Raw genomic sequence first — 20,039 nt, 5'->3', positions numbered from 1 at the left:
ATATATGCGGCTTCAGGGAAGTGTTTTTTTTTTTTTTTTCCATGGGGCCGCATATGTGTGTATCTCCCTTTTGTGCTGGGAAACCACTCCCGGCACATAGACTGTGCTCTCTAATGATCGGGACCCAGGACTTTCAGTTCTGGGTCATCTGATCGCTGTGATAGCCTCTGATTGGCAATCACAGTGATCAGTCACTGCAGGCCTACCCCTGTGTTTACATCCTCTTTTGAATGAAGAGAAAGATACGTTGTATCTTCCACTTTTGAGCAGAAGAGAAAAATGTAAACAAGCCAAAGCGTGTGCAAAAAAAAAAAAAAATGTAAGAAAAATAAAGAAAAAAATAACAAGATCCAGGGTTAGTGTCAGGATCGGGGTCAAAGGTCACAGCCAGCATAATTTTAAAGTTAGTGTGTTTTAGGCAGGATTTTTTTGTAAAAAAAAAAAGCACTCTTGTCTCTGGGCTTTACTACGGGTACAAACAACAACTAACATACGTGGTATCTCTGCATTCGTCAGGAGCAGGAGAATTTATTTTGGGTTGTTGTTTGGTGGTAAATTGTGATAGCAAGAATGATGCAGGTAAATTAAAAAGAAAAAAAAATTCAATTTTACCATTTTTGTGCCAGTTTTCTTTTTGATAATAATAAAAAATGGTACCAAAAGAAAGCCTAAAAAAGCTTAGACATTTACATTTGTTTTACCCTTAGGCATGAAGGGGTACTAATAGACTTCGCTGTGCTTCTAGTCATTGATGAAGCTTTTGAATTTGTTTGTATCCATCTCCTGACTTGTGCCTGTCCACAACTTTATCTCAGAGATCTGTTGACAGTACCTTGCCACCCATAGTTGATTGTTTGCTTCAGTTGCACTATCAGGGACTGAAATGCTCCAGGAAAACTCTTCTCATGCTGAACTAATCAAAATGACCACAGCTGATCACAGTTGAAAGTCAAATGGCTTTGTGTACAATTGAGAAGTTGATTAGCTACACCTGATTGAGTTTACAAGTCATTTTTAGGAGGGGGGTGATCCTTTTTCCAACTCGGTGATTTATGTTTTTGATTTTGATTTTTTTTTTTTTTTTTCTGACGTGTTAGTGTTATATCTTTTACTTGGATGTTATAAGTTGCTCTGAGTAAACACAGCCAGATAAACCAAAAACTACGTCTGTCTCAATTTCAGACTGCAAAGCATCAAAATGTGATTATTTTAAAGGGAGGTGATTCTTTTCTATACCCACTGTATATATAGGCGACATGCATCACCACTGTCTTTTAACATTTTAAATATCCTCTTGTATTTCTCTCTCGCTATAATTGTTGGGGTACTGATTTAGTGGAAACTAAGATGAGAAGGTTCTCATGAGAGGTCTGTGGTTTGCAGCTATTTAGGATCAGAGCTATGATCATAGGTAAGAACAGTGGGAAACTGTATTCTAAAAATACACAGAAAAGCCCTATATAATATTTGAGAGGTGTACGTCAAAGGTCAATTATGTCAGGCTAAAAAGCACTAATACTGAAGTGCTCACTATGATTTTATCCCAGTGCTCAGATTACCAAAGTGATTGATGTGAAACCTGAATGATTGGATTCAGATGTGGCTTAAATACCATAATATATGCTAGATTTATTCATAAGAATGCAAGAAATGTCTCTGGGAAGAAGCCCACTAAATTTTGGGTAGAAGCTGGAAGCATTTATTGAAAGGTACACAATCATGGGAATTGTATTGTTTAATCTTCTTCATATTACCTTTTTTGTAAATATATATTTACATCTTTTTTTTTTCTTTTGAAGAAAATTCAATTCAGTAATTTTCTTCAAGTGTCCGTGGTTGCCATTGCTTCACTATAGGACAGATGTCATTAATCAGAGGAAAAAAGAGCAGTTATTATATCAGCTTATTAGAGCTTACTTTAAATTCACCTGGCCGCACTAAACTGATCAATCTGATGAGTAAGATGGACTAAGCAGGTATAACAACATGCTTTTCTCCATTGACCCTGCCATAGATACATACATACTTATTGATGCAATGACGTTTGATATGTCAGACGGGATGAAAGGGGGATTTCCAATGGGTCACATGAAAATTGACATAGTTTCCTATTTGTCCCTGCTGCTGTTTTTTACATTTGATGTGTTTTTAGCCTTTTTAGTGCATCCAGTACCTATGTGTTCTTATAGTCACAATTTATAAACATAACAATATTGTAGAAGTGAACCCAAAACACTGTTGCTTTTAGCATCTTACATTTATTATATCTCATCTGGAACTTCTCCTGTTACATTAGATCGGATCATCCACTAAAATACTAATTGTCTTGTGGTTCGCATTATTCATGTACAGTGTGTTTTATTTTGTACTATTTGTTATTGGCAATGAAATAACTTAATTTCCTTTGCAGTATCTAAGCACATTTTTCATCATCTGGCATACTTTGATCTTTTGGGGGTTTGGAATAATTGGCAGCACTTCTGGAACATTTCCACTTAATTTGAAACCTGAATTCACAAGATATATCTATATCTAGATAGATAGATAGATAGATACGATATATATAATTTTTTTTTTTTTTTTTTTTCATACATTTGGCTTAGTAAATTTAGTATAGCAGCAGGGTAGCTTTTAAAACAAAACTGAGCCGAGGACATGTCTTATATTACATATTTTTTTTTTTTAAAAAGCAGCTTTCCAAAAATAAATAGGTCTGGAAGGGTGCTTCATATCAGTAGTAGGTATAGCAGAAAGATGGGAGCACCCCCAGTTCTTTAGAAGTACAAAGTCTTTATTGATCACATCAAATGTCGCATAAATAGCCCATGCATTTTAATGGTTCATCAGTCCCCCTCATTAGAGCTTATAATGATGAACTTGTGTATAAAACTGGGAAAAAAGTAGATTTCTTAGAGAATCGCTAGAAAGTAGGGCAGGTAATGAAGTATCAAGTAGCTGGCTACCTGAGTAATTATAAAAATTGACAAAAGAAGGAATTCATTTGGGAGTTCCTGCACACAGACTTTATAGACATTTTTATGCCTAGCGTAAATTTCTTCTCCTGGATGTACAGAATTAAATTTCCTCTAAACACAGCTGAACGGAGTGCACCAAAACACAGGTAAATGCAGAATTTAAAATGTATTAAATACATTTCTGTGTAGAAATGTATTTAATACATTTAAATGTCCTATAAACACAGATACATGCATGTATGTCCTTGCCAGTGTAAAAAGGTTTTAGGGTTTACATACACTTTAAAGCTAGTGATGAAGTTGATAGATGATAGAAATGATTTTCACTCTTTTTACTATTTAGATTATGCAAGTCCACTTGGGGACATTGTTCTATATACAATAAAAGACACCCGCCGGGATTTTCTTACCGAAATCTTTACATGCGACTGGATGAAGGAAGCCTAACCTTTAACGCTAATCCACATGAGGTGAGCTGTCCTTCTTTTTTTTTTTTTATGAGCTAAAAAAAAAAAAAATGATGTAAAGAATAGTAGTATTTTTGCTTCTTTGGAGAACATGTTGCAGCTAGCATTTATAGCTATTGTTGGTTAGAATACAAGATTCATTTATTTTATATAATATTTTATAGTATCCTGTGCAGCATGTCAGTCTCTGCCAGAGCAACCGTGCCTAGTGAAATGACCTGGCATTTTGATGCATCAGGACTGTCGTATTTAATGCTTAGGGCAACCTAGGCATTTTTAAACATGTGTGAATTAAGAATCGCAACAGAAAAAAAGAGTGATCTTTTCTCTGGGCTTGAGTCAAAATGTTAATTTAACTAGGAGAGAAGAAAATAAGGATGGCGCCTCTTACTTACTGTAGAAGCGATATACGATGATAAAAAAAGAGCATTTTGAGGATATGACTGACTTTGGGCTACTTCTTCTTTTTTTTTTTTTTTTTTTTTTTATCATGTCTACTTTTTACAAAAGGGCTATCACATACCCAAGATTTTGTATATAAATAAGGCAGATTACTGTATATTCAGTTTCCAGGAAATATACTGTGTGCTTCTATTAACCACGTGTGGACCACCCACCATACATATACTGTGGCAGGGCGGCCACTCTGTGCCAGATCAGGTACCTGATCTGACACTTCTGGGTCAGCGGCATGTACTGCGGACTCGATGAGCGCTGGCACCTGCCGATTATTCAGTACACAGGCAGAACGAAGATCTGCCTATGTGGACAAGGCAAATTGCCGTTCTGTGAGGAGGGAAGGTGTTGATCCTTTGTTGTTGAAAAGCAGGGACACGGATCTTTGCCTTCTCTTAGTAAAAACACCTCCTCCACAGTACACAAGCACTGGCTAGGAACACATTTAACCCTTTGCTTGCTCCTGATGTTAACCCCTTCCCAGCCAGTGTCATTAGTACAGTGACAGTACATATTTTTTTTAGCACTGATCACTGTATTAGTATCACTGGTCCCTTAAAAAAAAAAAAAAAAAAAGTGTCTGTCAGTGTCCGATTTTGTCCGCTGCAATATGGCAGTCCCACTATACGTTGCTGATCGCTGCCATTACTAGTAAAAAATGTAAAAAAATAAATACAGCTGGTAAAATAAGTATTGAACATGTCACCATTTTTCTAGGTAGATATATTTCGAAAGGTGCTATTGACATGAAATGTTCACCACATGTCGGTAACAACCCATGTGATCCATACATACAAAGAAACCAAAACAAATTTGGCTCAGAAATTAAGTTATGTGTAATAAAATGGAATGACACAGGGAAAAAGTATTGAACTCGCTAACTGAAATGTATTTAATACTTGGTACAAAATCCTTTGTTGGTAATAACCGCTTCAAGACACCACCTGAATGGAGAAACTAGTCGCATGCATTGCTCATGTGTAATTTTGGCCCATTCTTCCACACAGTCTTCAAATCTTGAAGGTTCCGTGGGCCTCTTCTATGAACTCTGATCTTTAGTTCTTTCCATCAATTTTCTATTTTATTCAAGTCAGGTGATTGGCTGGGCCATTCTAGCAGGCATTATTTTCTTTCTTTGAAACCAATTGAGAGTTTCCTTGGCTTTTTGTTTGGGATCATTTTCTTGCTGAAATGTCCACCCTCGTTTCATCATCTTCCTGGTAGATGGCAGCAGATTTTTATCAAGAATGTCTTGGTACATTTTTCCATTCATCCTTCCTTCAATGACATGAAGTTTGCTGTACCGTATGCTGAAAAACAGCCTCACACCATGATGTTCCCACCTCCAAACTTCACTGTTGGTATGGTGTTTTTGGGGTGATGTGCAGTTCCATTTGACCTCCAAACATGGTGTGTATTATGGCATCAAAGAGTTCAATTTTGGTCTCATCTGACCAGACTATATTCTCCCAGTATTTTACAGGCTTGTCTAAATGTTGTGTTGAAAAACAAGCTTCAACATGCTTTTGCTTCAGCAATGGAGTCTTGGCTGGTGCGCGTGCATAAAGGCCATGGCGGTTGAGTGCATTACTTATTGTTTTCTTTGAAACAATTGCTCTTACTAATTTCAGGTCCTTTTGAAGCTCTCCACAAGTGGTCCTTGGCTCTTGGACAACTCTTCTGATAATTCTTTTTACTCCTCTGTCAGAAGTCTTGCAAGGAACACCTAGTCGTGGCCGGTTTATGGTGAAATTATGTTCTTTCCACTTCTGGATTATGGCCCCAACAGTGCTCACTGGAACATTCAGAAGTTTAGAAATCCTTCTGTAACCAATGCCATCAGTATGTTTTGCAACAATAAGGTTGCAAAGGTCTTCAGAGAGCTCTTAGCTTTTACCCTTCATGAGATCTTTCTTGTGTGACACCTTGGTAATGAGACACCTTTTTATATGCCATCAGTTGAGACTGAACCAGTTGATATTCATTTGCACTGATAAGGGAAAGGATTGTTTTCTAATTACTGATAGATTTCAGCTGGTGTCTTGGCTTTCTATTCCTTTTGTGCGCCTCCCTTTCTTCATGTGTTCAATACTTTTTCCCTTTGTCATTCCCTTTTATTATACATAACCTTATTTCTGAACTTATTTGTCTTTTTGTATGTATGGCTTTCATGGGTTGTTACCGACATATGGTGAAAATTTCATGTCAATAGCACCTTTTAGAAATATATTTACCTAGAAAACTGTTCAATGTATATCCCACAGTTTGTGGACGCTATAACTTTTGCGCAGACCAATCAATATATGCTTATTGGGGTACAAAAAGAAAGCTCTCTTTGTTGGAAAAAAAAGGACATCAACTTTATTTCTGTACAGCGTCGCACGACTGCACAATTGTCAATTAAGGTAACTCAAAAAATGGCCTGGTCATGAAGAGGGGAAAATCTTCCGCGGGGGGGGGGGGGGGGGGGGAGTGCAAGTGGTTAACAATAGAGGTCAGAAAACTTGGCAACTGGTTTTCATTTTTTAGTATATAAAATATAGTGTATTTGTGTGTGTATATTTACAGTATATCTTTTAGCTCAAAAAGAAAAGGCAATGTCTGTGTAAATAAAAGCTGCAAAGGTGAAAGATGGTGAAAGTAGACAGTGTTTTTTTTTTTTTCTTTGCCCTACCTACTAATTAAACTACACCTGAGCTAAGCCCACACCTTGTCACTAGGCTTCTGATATATAACCATTTTTAAAGGTTTTGGGGGAATTTGGTGTCACAGCAAGATGCTGAATCCTATATGAAAAGTGTGCAAGATACAGCAAAAATGTATTTAATGTAAACATTTACTGTAAAAATACAAGGAAAATACACCATAGTTTTCCTTTTAAAAGAAACAAAACGTACCTTGTCAGCCATATTAAGTGAATGACAAGACAGACCTAATCTTGAAAAACTAGTCCATTTTATACAAATATTTTTCCAATGAAGCTTGGTAGTGTTCCTTCTTGTGTACTTTCATGCTTACATTCCTTTTCGTCTATCTCTACAATGGCCTGTCTTATTAGCCAGTAGGAATGTCCAGGAGGCAGGAAGGGGCGGACAAGCTTTAGCACTACCAGTAAGTGCCAGAGATTGACTCTCAAGAATGATCTGGCATTTGGCCACAATTGCAGAGCTTAGAGGCTGCTGCGTTAATGCGTGAAACACCCCTGTGAGTCCCTGAACTTTTTACCTGACTGCGTTTTTTTTTTCTTGTGACAGATTTGTTTTAGAAACCCAGTGAGTGGGGACAGGACTGCTATGTAATTCTAGCATTGGAAGTTTGGAAGTCATTAGCCTATATATTGTAATATGAAAAGATTGGCAACTTACCCAATCATTCTAACTCTGGTTCAGCTTGTTTAAATGGAGGTTTTCCATTTTTTGTTTACGTGTACAGTACTGAGCAAGAGTTTTAGGCAAGTGTGGAAAAAATGCTGTAAATTTAAAATTGCTTTCAGAAAATACAGTAGAAATGTTAGTAGTTTATTTTTTTTTTAACTCAATTACCCACATGGAAAAATAAATGAACAGAAGGCTCTGTGGGGGTCAGCTATCACCTCTAGGACTCCTTCTTCTTTATGCTGAAGATAGTTCTTAATGGAATTGGCTGTATGTTTGGGGTTGTTATCCTGCCAATCGCATGCCTCCCTGATGGTATGGCATGATGGATAAGTATCTTCCTGTATTGATTTGATTTCGAGATTTTTTTTTTTTTTTTTTTTTTTCTGTTGGCTCACTTTGCATTTTGTAAATTGATAAAAATAAACAATTTAAAAATGTATATATTTTTGACAGCATTCTTACGTTACAGCATTTCTTCGCACCTGCCTAAAACTTTTGTACAGTACTATATATGCCTTCAGACCTATTCTTAGCTCTTTTTTGTTGTTTTTCAGGGCATTGAATATTTTTTATCAAGAGGTATCCTAGATGATGCGCCAAAAGAAATAGCAAAATATATATTTTATACCAGAACACTCAACTGGAAGAAGCTGAGGATATATCTTGATGAAAGGTAAAGAAAAAATAAAATGATAAAGTACAATATGTTCTGTGGTCGAAAACCAAGTTACAATTTTAAACATTGTTTTATTCCATTTGAAGATTGCCTTTGCTGTATCATCATAGAGATTTTTTTTTCTCTTTTGTTTTATATGTTTTCTTTCTAGTAATAAATCCATGAGAGGCCAAATCCACACAAAACTTTTATTTCCTTTTTTGGTAGATGCTAGAGAGTTATTAACTTGCTGTTTATATTTTTCAAGGGTGATTGAGATACCTTAGAATCACAGAAGACAGAATTATCTTGTAAAGGGGAAGGGGATGTTGTGCACTGACCGCGTACTGTATGTTTGCTTGTATTTCTGAACTGTGACTTATATATATGACTTTTTTTTTTTAATTTTGGTTTTTGATATACTTTTCTATAGGCGGGATGTATTGGATGATTTAGTGACTCTGCACAACTTCAGCAATCAGTTTCTACCAAATGCACTGAGAGACTTTTTTCGACATATACATGCTCCAGAGGAACGTGGGGAATACCTCGAAACACTTATCACTAAGTTTTCTCACCGATTTTGTGCTTGCAATCCCACTCTAGCACGAGACCTTGGCCTTAGCCCTGGTAAGGATTAAAGAGCCACAAGTGTTAGAAGTGGTTTTCAAGTTACATTGAGGGTATCTACAGTAAACTAGGAGTGTTTACAATGGATAGCTTATATTAGTTTATGTAAAAACCCTTATCGCAAAAGGTAAAAAAACTGTTGCTGTAAAAGTGTTACCTGGGATTCAGCTATAAAGCTGTCCATATTCTTGTAGATTTTTGGATTTGTGTGAAAATTCTCAGTACATTCAATGACCTGGCGAATGTCGTTCGAAGTACCTCAAAATTTAATTTGCTTTTAACATTCAATTTTGGAATGAATGGACTTTATCGACTGAAAACCACATTCGAACCTGTTAGTTTGAGAAAAATTTTCCATCCTGCTTTTTGAAAATTTCTTGTTACTGCAATTGAAAATGAATGTCAATGTGACCCCACTAATAATTAGAAAATTGAACAAAAGTTTTTCATGCGAAAAATATCAGATACACCTACCCCTTTCCTAGATTGACAGTGCTGTTGTCCAAAAGTCTCCATTGCTCATCCAGTGGAGTGGAGACCCCTTAAGACAAAAAATATGCTACAGGCGGATCACCAGATTATAAAGGAAAAAAGACCTAATACATTGAAAACCAGTGCAGCCACCACATGTAGGGATTGGTAAGATGCAAACAAAACCTCCCTATGTGACTACTACAGATGATCCTAGATAACAAATAGAAAACTTTATTTTTCTCAGAAAAGCATAAAAAGTTTAAAATCATTTAAGATCCAGGTTTATCCCACTAAAAGTTCAAATATTATTGAATTTGATGCCAAATATTTTATTTATGGGGCATAGACATGTGAATCAATTCTACAGAGTACCAAAGATCTCTTTTAAGCATGACATTCTGCCATGTCATGCCAAGGCACTGGATGAGGCTGTAACTGGGTTCATCCTAATAGGTATACAATAACGTTCAAGGAATTGGTGTTGGGGCAGATATCCGTTTGTGGTTGTATAGAAATATAAAAAAAATGGGTTCACTATAACAAAGGTTGATGAACATTGACATTTTCCAAGCAAAAGAGATACCGGTATCTATTCCAATATATATTCCACATTTCACATTGCACATTGCAAGTTCACTTGGTATTGTATTGCAGTTTAAAAACGAACTCAATGTAAGTGACAGATTCGTTCCACACTTTGAGCTTGGGAGATCTAAGATATCTTTAACCACTTGAATACCAGGCACTTACACCCCCTTCCTACCCAGGCCAATTTTCAGCTTTCAGCACTGTCGCACTTTGAATGACAATTGCGCGGTCATGCTACACTGTACCCAAACACATTTTTTTTATCATTTTCTTCCCACAAATAGAGCTTTCTTTTGGTGGTATTTGATCATTGCTGGGGTTTTTATTTTTTGCGTAACAAATAAAAGATCAAAAATTTTGAAAAAAAAAAAAGGTCCTGGTGCCATCCCTGGTGGTCCAGTGTTGGTATCCAGTATCCACTGGGGGGGCAGGGGGGGCAGTGCAGACCCCCCCCCCCCACGAGAGCCACCGATTGATCATGACAAAGAGCCTCCATCAGATAACTGAACCAGGTGGAAAAGGGTTAAAGGCAATTCAGTAGTTGAAAACTATAAAACTGACTAAAAGTAAAGACATGTTAGTTGAGGTTATCTCCTAAAAACTGGTGGTAAGGAATAATCAGAATGTGACACATAAGATGTGTGTGGAGCTGTAAAGGCTCAGATTCTCTTTTTTTTTTTTTTTTTTCATGCCAAAAGCAATGAGGAAGGATAATAGAATACATTAAAAACCAATTTGTGATAATTATGGACCCCAGTAGGGAAATAGCCTAATTTTCAGATGTACAATGTGTATTACTGTATCTTCAAAGACTGCAAACATCTCCTTGGGTGCAGATAGGGGTCATAACCAGCTAGTTCAATAGTCCTGATTTGAAAGCCATCCAATGCACTGAAGAGCTGAACGGTGTTCACAGAAGAGACTTATTAAGGGGAAAGCAATGTAGTAGAACATGCTGCTTCAAATAATGCGCTATGGCTCCCTGATTTTTTTTTTTTTTTTTGTAATCTTGCACAGCTTTACCTTGTTAGCTAATGCATCCGTTAGATCGTACTTATTTAGTTATCAGATAAACTAAAGCAGAACTCTAGCCAAAACTTTTTTTTTTCGAGTAGGAGGAAGAAGGTCATTACTTTGTTATTGTCTTTTATTACCGTCTGTGTTTGCTATCTCCCATAACATCCAAAGCTGTATTCAGCTGTTATACTATTTAGATGACAACCACAAAATGTTTGGTTGCCTACTTTTTGTTCTGTTCCTGGTGATAATGAAAAGAAAACATGATCTATAAAAATAATGATTTTCCCCAATGTGGACCACCTGAAAACCTGACACCGATGCTAGCTTTTCCCTACTATATCCAAAATTAGAAACAAAAATGTTTTTTACCTAAAACATAATTTAATTACATAAATCTTAAGGTGAGTAAAGTTTCCATATGTTTATACTTTTTACCCTTCCTACCCAGGTAAAACCTTAATTCCTATGTCTTACCCATCAGTTAGGCAACAAAAAAACAAAATTCCATTTGCTCACCCAGGATATGTGTGCTACCTGCAGTAAATTTTGGATGGGAACAGCTTGCTTTTTCTTTCTCATGCTATTATGCTATAGAGGAAACCTAATGTAGAGTACTGCTTTTAAAGGGAATGTATAGTGGTTTTCTACATATTTAGGACTACAATAAATACAATTTTTAAAATGATAATTCATTTTGCTCTACTGAGATAAATGTAACATATAGATGTAAATCATTTCTATTATCGCTCTGAGCAAACAAGTCAAACAAATGGCTAGTTGTAAAAAAATAAAAAATATAGAAAAAAGTATTTAAAAAATATGTTTGTTAAAAAAAGTTATTTTAAAACTAGTCCCAACTAATTATCCACTTGCTGACCACGCACTATAGCTTTACTGCTACAGTGCGGGCTGGCTGCACAGAATCACGTGTGTATATATACGTGATTCTGCTCTTCCAGGTATGTGTTCTTCCAGCGCAGACTGTGCTGTGATTAGTCACAGCACAAGCCGATCAGCGGGTGCCGGCCAACGGATGACTGCCAGCACTGCTGATCGGTGAGGAGGAAGACAGGACAGAGCTCTGCCAGTGTAACTAATACAGGGGTCTGTCCAGTCAGCAGGGATGTGCTGTTTTTTGTATCCTTGCAAAGCACCCCACGGTACAAACATAAACACTAGTTAGGCACACATTTAGCCCTTTGATTGCCCTTTGATGTTTAACCCCTTCCCAGCCAGTGTGATTAGTACAGTGACAGTGCATATTTTTAGCACTGATCACTGTATTAGTGTCACTGGTTCCCACAAAGTGTCAGTTAGTGCCACACTGCCCACCATACTATCGCAGCCCCAAAGTCGTTGATCACCACCATTACTAGTATAAAAAAATAAATAATTCCAGTACATATACCATAGTTTGTAGACGCTATAACTTTTGCGCAAACCAATCAGTATACGCTCATTGGATTTTTTTTTTCATCAAAAATATATAGCAGAGTACATATTGGCCCAAATATATGAAGAAATTAGATTTTTTTTTTTATTGGATATATTTTATAGCAGAAAGGTAAAAAAAAAAAAATTTTTTTTTTTTTCAGTCTTTTTTTCATTTTATAGCACAAAACAAAAAACCAACTAGAGCTCAAATACCACCAAAAGAAAGCTCTATTTGGTGGGAAAAACATTATATAAATTTCATTTGTGTATAGCATTGCATGACCGTGCAATTGTCAGTTAAAATAGCGCAGCCTGGTCATGAAGAGGGGTAAATCTTCGGGAGGTCAAGTGGTTATAGTGTCCCTGTAACACTTGTTCAATAGTTCATCAATTTTATGGGTAGAATGTGCGCACACACTTATCTTCCCTGTCTGAACTGCAGCTAATCAGTACTGAAATCCATTTTTGAGACTAAAGCTGCATTTATTAGTGTTACCTGTACATAGTGTTTGCTTACCGAAATATGTGTTGATAGCTTTTTGTGCCTTTTTGTTTTAGACCGGTAATGGAGGCAGATAGAAACCTAGCTGGATGAGAATAAAAGTGAAAACACATGGTGTAGGCAAAAGGTCATATTTAAAAAATATTAGTTGTAAAATAGTGTAATATAAAGACAAGCACATACCACAGATCATCATTCTGTCACTTTGCCAGGTTTGGCAACCATTTATTCATCTACTTTAAGCTATCCTTTAGCCGTTATGTGAATGTGAGTATTATAAGTCTAGGAATTTAGATTTTTGTAAGCCACAAAATTCCTGGTACTGCCAGACTGTATGTTTACCAGAAATTACTGCCTTCTGTTATCCTGCAAGAGTTACAGCAGCTTTCTTTAATGTTGGTCAATGTTTGTATGGTTTTGCATCTACTTGTCTTTGTGTCCTCTTGTTATTTGTAGAATTTTTTTTTTCAGTCTGTTTGTTTAGGTTACTCTTAAGACCATTTAATAAATATATATATTTATTTAGTTGTGGCATCAAAGTGAGGGTGATGGGAATATCTCACTATTGTATAGGACTAATGTACGGTAAAATATTCATTATAGACATACTGTAGGTGTCCTAGAACAATAGCCATAATATTTATTATTTCATTTGCATATGCCATACGGGCCTTCTTTAGACTGGACACATAGTCCAAAAGTAACTATTGAATTCATTGACTACCTGTACATGATTGAAATGGTGTATTAACAGGTCATAAAGCAAAGTTCTAAAATTTGTAAAGTGGCTCTTGTCCTGTCTGTTATGGATTAATTCAAAGCTGGCGTTTTAACACCAAGATTTGGGAGGAGAAAACAACTTGAGTGCATCGGTTGACAATTCATTATATTCATCACTATAGAGTAATATTAGTTACTGATTTTTGCTATATAACCTAATATCGTGGCATCACATTCATAATTTATTGCACAATATATTTGGCACAAACTTGTGACTGTTCAAACTGTGTGTGTATATATATATATATATATATATATATATATAAAAATTTTTGACCCAAACCTCAATCCGTCTCCTTGTTTAGTGTAGATCACTATGAAAAGGAACTAATATTCACCTTTTTAACTTATTTTTTTTTTTTTACTCAAGTTTTTTTACATAATTTCCAGCCTGCTTCCTGCCTAAAAATAGAGATTTATTATCAGCTACATAGGGAATGCAGTCCTTTAAGTTAGCCAACTTTTAGACCTGCATCGTGAGAAGGCGTAGCAAAGCATGCATAGTATAATAGTATTTAAAGTGGAAGTTTAGTCAAAACCAAACTTGCTCTGAACCTACTCTCTGCCACATTCTAAACCTAATCTATCTAGCCCTGTAGAAAAAAAATTGCTACGCTTACCTGTTCTGCAGCCGCTTCGGTCTGGTCTCCAGTGGTGAGTGCCGTGTGCAGGAGAGAACCGACAATGGCTGTGAAATGCCAGGGATGTGACATCACCCATAGACACTATGGGGCTTCTGTTTTTGGCTGCCTTTCCTGCACACTCCCATTCACTGAAGCCGGCACTGACAGTGGGACCAGACCAGAGTGGTTACAGAACAGGTAAGCATAGTTTTTTTTTTTTTTTCATTTACAGGACTAGGTAGATTAGTCCTAGAATGTGTCAGAGAGTAGGTTTAGAGTTAGTTAGGTTTTAACTAAACTTCCACTATAACTACGTATTTTCAGTCTTACAGGGCAGGGAGTCTGTCCCTCTACCCCAACCTCCACTCTGTACACTCTGTACATCCCAGGCATTCCTGCTCTTCCGGGAGCCTGAGATTACAATAAATGGTCTCAGGAAGGCGAGCAGGAGGATATCGAGGAACATTTGTTCCCTGATCTCTGCTGTTTTTTGAAGTCGAAAGCACTCAGCATTTCCAGTTACAGAGCTGCTATTCCCTGACTGCTGTAGCCGAGGAAGCAGCTATCAACCAAGATCTGTGCTTGATTAGCTGCAGGGAAGACATTGGAGGTTTAAAGAGTCACCTGTCCAGTGCTATCACAAAGGGGGCATGTTAGTCTCCTTATGATAGCAAGGTAAATAAATAAAAAATATATAAATAAAAATCCAATTTTATAGTAAAATTTAATTTAGAAAAAGAAAATGTAATTGTTCTGCAAATTCAAATGCATGCACAAGGTTTGCAGGTATATGTAGACCACAATTGCACCTTACATGTGACGTATGCTACAGGAGTGAAGGCAAAAAATAATACTTGACATATTTGGTATCGAATTACTTGACTCAACCCCTTTCTTTTATATTTTACAAAAAATGGATAGTTTTATATTTTTGTTTTGCACTAAGATTCATTTGTGGGGTTTTTTTTTTTTTTTTTTTCCCTGTTGCGCAGATATCATGCAACATAAAAACCCTCTGCTCTCAGAAAATATAAATTCTGTGGGTTTAAGTAATTTAATAGTCAAAAATGCAGATTTTAATGTGCAAAAAATGAAAATAAAATGCTCTTGCGGGGTGGGCTTGTTAATGAGCGAATATGGCTACCCCCAAGTACACTTGTAAAAATAAAATTATACATAGGAAAAGCTGATCTCTTGAAAAGCCCCTTTTAAACTACCCTGCCACCACAGGATCATTTACTTAAAAAAATAAAAAATAAAAACAGACCAAGGAAATGCACTGTACTTGTCTTTCCATGAACCTGTGTCTTGAAACACCACTGCTTCACTGCTCTCTAGCCTCTGCAAGTATTACGTACCTCGGATGTGTGACTACCTTGTTCTCTCGCCAGAAGCAATGGTTTCTCCCATCGGTAGGAACCATTGTGTGTGATGAATGGAGCAGATATTTCACCCACCTGACCAGTCAAATAACCTGCGTTAGCCAGGGACCAGTGAAATGGCAATGTTTTAATAGACAAGCTGCTGGAAAGGTAAGTAAGTGACCCTGTGGTGAGAATTTATGAAGGATAAATTGGCTAACAACTGAAGCAAGACCTCTCTCTGGGAAGCATTGTCTGGGAAGGCAGATGAACATGTAACTGTGAATCATTTACTGGTTCATTATGATTTTCACAGCAGAGGTGGCTAATTAATTTTCATGTTGTTTCTGATCATGTGGTTATTTGCCTTTGTAGCAGCTACAGAGTCATTTTAACATTAGTTTCAAATTCTGCATTGGATTTTTTTAAAATATCTTCACAGTTTCATCCTAAATTAAACTTAGTATACTGTATGTAGGTGAAGCCAATTGCTTGAGCGTGTTTGTGTTTAAAAAATATATATATACAAATTTAGTCAGCACTTGGGGAGAATACAGCGAATACATTTCTGCATTTAAAGAAAGTATGTGTTTTGTTAGTCAGAGGTTTCCCAAGCATGACATTGTTATATTTTTCTGTTTGCCAATTTTGTATTAATGTCAGCCTGTTTATTTTTTTTTTCTCTGTGTTTTGTTTAGATGCAGTGTATGTCCTGTGCTATTCTTTGATTCTGCTTTCCATCGACCTCGCCAGTCCCCATGTGAAGAACAAAATGTCAAAGCGAGAATTTATCAGAAACACACGGCGTGCTGCTCAGAATATTAGTGAAGAATTTGTAGGGCATCTTTATGACAACATTTACCTTGTTGGACATGTTGCTGTCTAGATGCATCTATAGAGTCTAAAACCGAAGTATAGTCCTAGGACTGCTCCCCAGTGCTGCAACTGAGATGGCATATATTGGGGTTATGTTAGTGCTGGTCATTCTAACCTCTGGCTGCAATCTAATTATGTGTTCTTTTTCTTAGCAATGAATATGATTGCAGAGCTATTTTTTATTAATAGTTTTGCTTATCATGTCCTGCACATACCAGTGCCATTAGACTGACTTAGCCACTTATGACTGTTAAACTGACATTACAATGTAGGCCTTCTTCAGGGTGTTGGATCTAAAAACACTAGATTTTGTTTATGAAAGCATTTACCAATGCATTGTTTTTCTTTTTTAATATCTTGTAATTTGTACATAAACTAAAGAGATTTATAATCATAATATAAAATATTAAATATGTTAAGTATTTTAATTTATATTTTATTGTTTCTCACTTCTTGACTTGGTTATTTATTTTTCCCATCTTCTAATACAAAATAATTTTCTCAAAGAACAGGATTTGACCTTGTGAGCATGGTTTCCTGAGTGAAGTTGCAGCTTTTATTTGAAAAGCTGTATTAGTTTATGGAACAAAAATCAAATGTATAATATTAAGTAAATTAGGGGTCTGTTTATAGCTTATAGCAGATACTGTTATCCACTCTCTTTTGGGTACAGCGATATTAGTCCACATTGAATTTTTTGGCCCATGCATAAGATGCAAAAGTTCCCAGTGTGAAGCTTAACGCAGCAGAGATAACTCCCTGATTATTGGAGAGGCCAGACACATGACGGACTTCCTCTCCAAATTTTTTTTTACATCCATACAGTGCATCAAGTATTCACAGTGCTTCACTTTTTCTTTCCTTTGCTATGAAACTCAAAATTGAGCTCAGGTGCATTCTGTTTCCACTAATCATCCTTGAGATGTTTCTACAACTTGATTGGAGCCCGCCTGTGGTAAATTCAGTTAATACGACATGATTTGGAAAGGCACAACATCTATATAAGGTCCCACAGTTAGCAGTGCGTGTCAGAGAACAAACCAAGCCATTAAGTCCCAGGAATTGTCTGTAGACCTCCGAGACGGGATTATATTGAGTCACAGATCTAGGGAAGAGTACAGAAAAATTTCTGCAGCATTGAGGCTCCCAATGAGCACAGTGGCCTCCATCTTTAAATGGGAAGATGATAAAGGGGTTGGGAGCCTGGTCCCCAGCCAGGTTTAACCAGAAAAGAGGAAGACAAATGGACTATCTTGGTACAGTACAATGAGGGTACACTCAGTTGTATAGATGATTATGTAAAATAGTACAAAAGTTTATTAATACATGACACAAAACAAAAAAAATCAGTTACAAATTAAAAACATGGGTAACAGTCCATGTATATCACCAAGATAATATTCCAGATCACAGTGAGATAGTTGATCACGGATAACATCCCAACTAGTTCCGCGGACTGAGCCGCTTCATCAGGAAGATATCTGTAATTTGATTAGCACATGATCAATAACAATGTAATTAATCACATACAAAGTAAACAGTGTTTAAGGCAACATGTAAAGCAATATGCTAATATTACATAGGGGCAGATGCGAGACTGCCTACCCAAATTCTGGTCAATCCGTAATACTGATTGTAGAGGCTACCCATTTCATCTGTAAATGGAAGAAGTTTGGAATCACCAGGACTAGAGCGGCCGCACAGCCAAACTGAGCAATCGGGGGAGAAGGGCCTTAGTCAGGAAGGTGACCAAGAAACCCGATGGTCACTCTGACAGAGCTCCAGCATTTCTCTGTGGAGAGAGGAGAACCTTCCAGAAGAACAGCTCTCTGCAGCACTCCACCAATCAGGCCTGTATAGTAGAGTGGCCAAACGGAAGCCACTCCTCAGTAAAAGGCACATGACCGCCCACCTGGAGTTTGCCAAAAGGCACCTGAAGGACTCCTCAGACCATGAGAAGCAAAATTCTCTGGTCTGATGAAACAAAGATTGAACTCTTTGGCCTGTATGTCAAACGTCATGTCTGGAGGAAACCAGGCACCGCTCATCACCTGGCCAATAATACCATCCTTACAGTGAAGCATGGTGGTGGTAGCATCATGCTGTGGGGATGCTTTTCAGTGGCAGGAACTGGGAGACTAGGCAGGATTTAGGGAAAGATGAATGCTGCCATGCACTGAGAAAATCCTTGAAAACCTGCTCCAGAGAGCTCTGGACCTCAGACTGGGATGAATGTTCATCTTCCAACAGGACAAATACCTTAAGCACACAGCCAAGATAACAAAGAAGTGGCTACAGGACAACACTGAATGTCCTTGAGTGGCCAAGCCAGAACACAAACTTGAACCTGATTGAACATCTCTGGAGAGAACTGAAAATGGCTGTGCACCAACGCTCTCCATCCAACCTGATGGAGCTTGAGAGATCCTGCAAAGAAGAATGGGAGAAACTGCCCAAATATAGGTGTGCCAAGCTTGTAGCATCGTATTCGAAAAGACTTGGGGCTGTAATTGGTGCCAAAGGTGCTTTAACAAAGTATTGAGCAAAGGCTGTGTTATGAGCAAATACTTATGTACATGTGATTATTATTATTTTTTTATTTTTTATTAATTTGCAAAGATTTCAAACAAACTTCTTTCATGTTGTCATTATGGGGTATTGCTTGTAGACTTTTGAGGAAAATAATGAATTGAATCCATTTTGGAATAAGGCTGTAACATAAAATGTGGAAAAAGGTGAAGCGCTGTGAACACTTTCCGTGTACACTGTATGTAAAGTGCTACTTACTTCAGAGTCTCATAGCAAGTGAAGTGCAGTGCTTGGGTATTTTTAATTTGTAAAGACTTCATTATTGATATTGCCAACCACAACTGGATCTATTCTCTCTGCAACCATATGCCAGTACCTCACAAAAGTGAATACACCCCTCACATTTTTTTTTTTTAATATATCTTTTTCATGTGGCAACACTGAAGAAATTACACTTTGCTACAATGTAAAGTAGTGAGTGTACAGCTTATATAACAGTGTAAATATGCTGTCCCCTCAAAATAACTCAATACACAGCCATTAATGTCTAAACTGCTGGCAACAAAAGTGAGTACACCCTTAAGTGAAAATGTCTAAATTGGGCCCAAAGTTTCAATATTTTGTGTGGCCACCATTATTTTCCAGCACTGCCTTAACCCTCTTGGGCATGGAGTTCACCAGAGCTTCACAGGTTGAACTCCTTTTCCCAAATCCTCAGGGTTCCCACAAGCCATTGGGCTCCTGGACACAGCCAAGGAATATCAGACTCTACCTGATGTGGCTTAGTCTTCAAAATACGGAGTTGCAAAAATAATAAATCTACGTGGAGCCGCTCATATGTCTGTGATTTTAATCAATCTGCAATCTTCTTAAATTCTTCTCCCTAATAAAAAAAATCTAATCTGTTGATTGACATAGGTTATTGCAACTTGCACATGTGTTTTTGTTTTTCTTTAAGCATAAATACATGGAATGCAACTAGGAATGAAAATGTATTGCACTACATAATGCTGTTAGAGCATCACCACAAATATTTCCTCCAAACCATATTACTTTGCAATACAGATAACTCATCCCATTTACAGTTTGTACCCAAATAATTCTAGTTACACCCACATCTGTGCAGTTTAGTCAAACAATTTTTAGGTCTTTGCGGTAGAGGGCGCTTGCAGAAAATAAACTTTCTGCCTCATCTTTGTTCCCTTATTGAAGCAACTTCTACACTATATTATTACTATACAGGATTTATTTAGTACAAATACAATTCGATACAGTAAGAATCGGAGGGCCCT

The 20,039-nt window shown here is 37.0% G+C and overlaps 1 protein-coding gene across 4 annotated transcripts in view; it reads left to right on the top strand.

Moving 5' to 3' along the window:
- Positions 1-16,646, top strand: part of FBXO8 (F-box protein 8) — an 81,658-nt gene extending 65,012 nt beyond the window's left edge. For all 4 annotated transcript variants that reach the window (XM_073606479.1, XM_073606465.1, XM_073606460.1 and 1 more), the window contains 4 exons: positions 3,319-3,445; positions 7,830-7,948; positions 8,364-8,560; positions 16,041-16,646. In XM_073606479.1, coding sequence (XP_073462580.1) covers positions 3,319-3,445; positions 7,830-7,948; positions 8,364-8,560; positions 16,041-16,228 — 631 coding nt within the window. In that variant the 3' untranslated portion in view covers positions 16,229-16,646. The remainder of the gene's footprint in view (positions 1-3,318; positions 3,446-7,829; positions 7,949-8,363; positions 8,561-16,040) is intronic.
- Positions 16,647-20,039: the final 3,393 nt, after the last annotated feature.

Source organism: Aquarana catesbeiana, linkage group LG01, assembly GCF_042186555.1.
Source record: "Aquarana catesbeiana isolate 2022-GZ linkage group LG01, ASM4218655v1, whole genome shotgun sequence".
Classification (NCBI taxonomy): Eukaryota; Metazoa; Chordata; class Amphibia; order Anura; family Ranidae; genus Aquarana; species Aquarana catesbeiana.
Note: the sequence above shows the minus strand (reverse complement) of the source record. Positions and strands in the feature narration are given on the sequence as shown.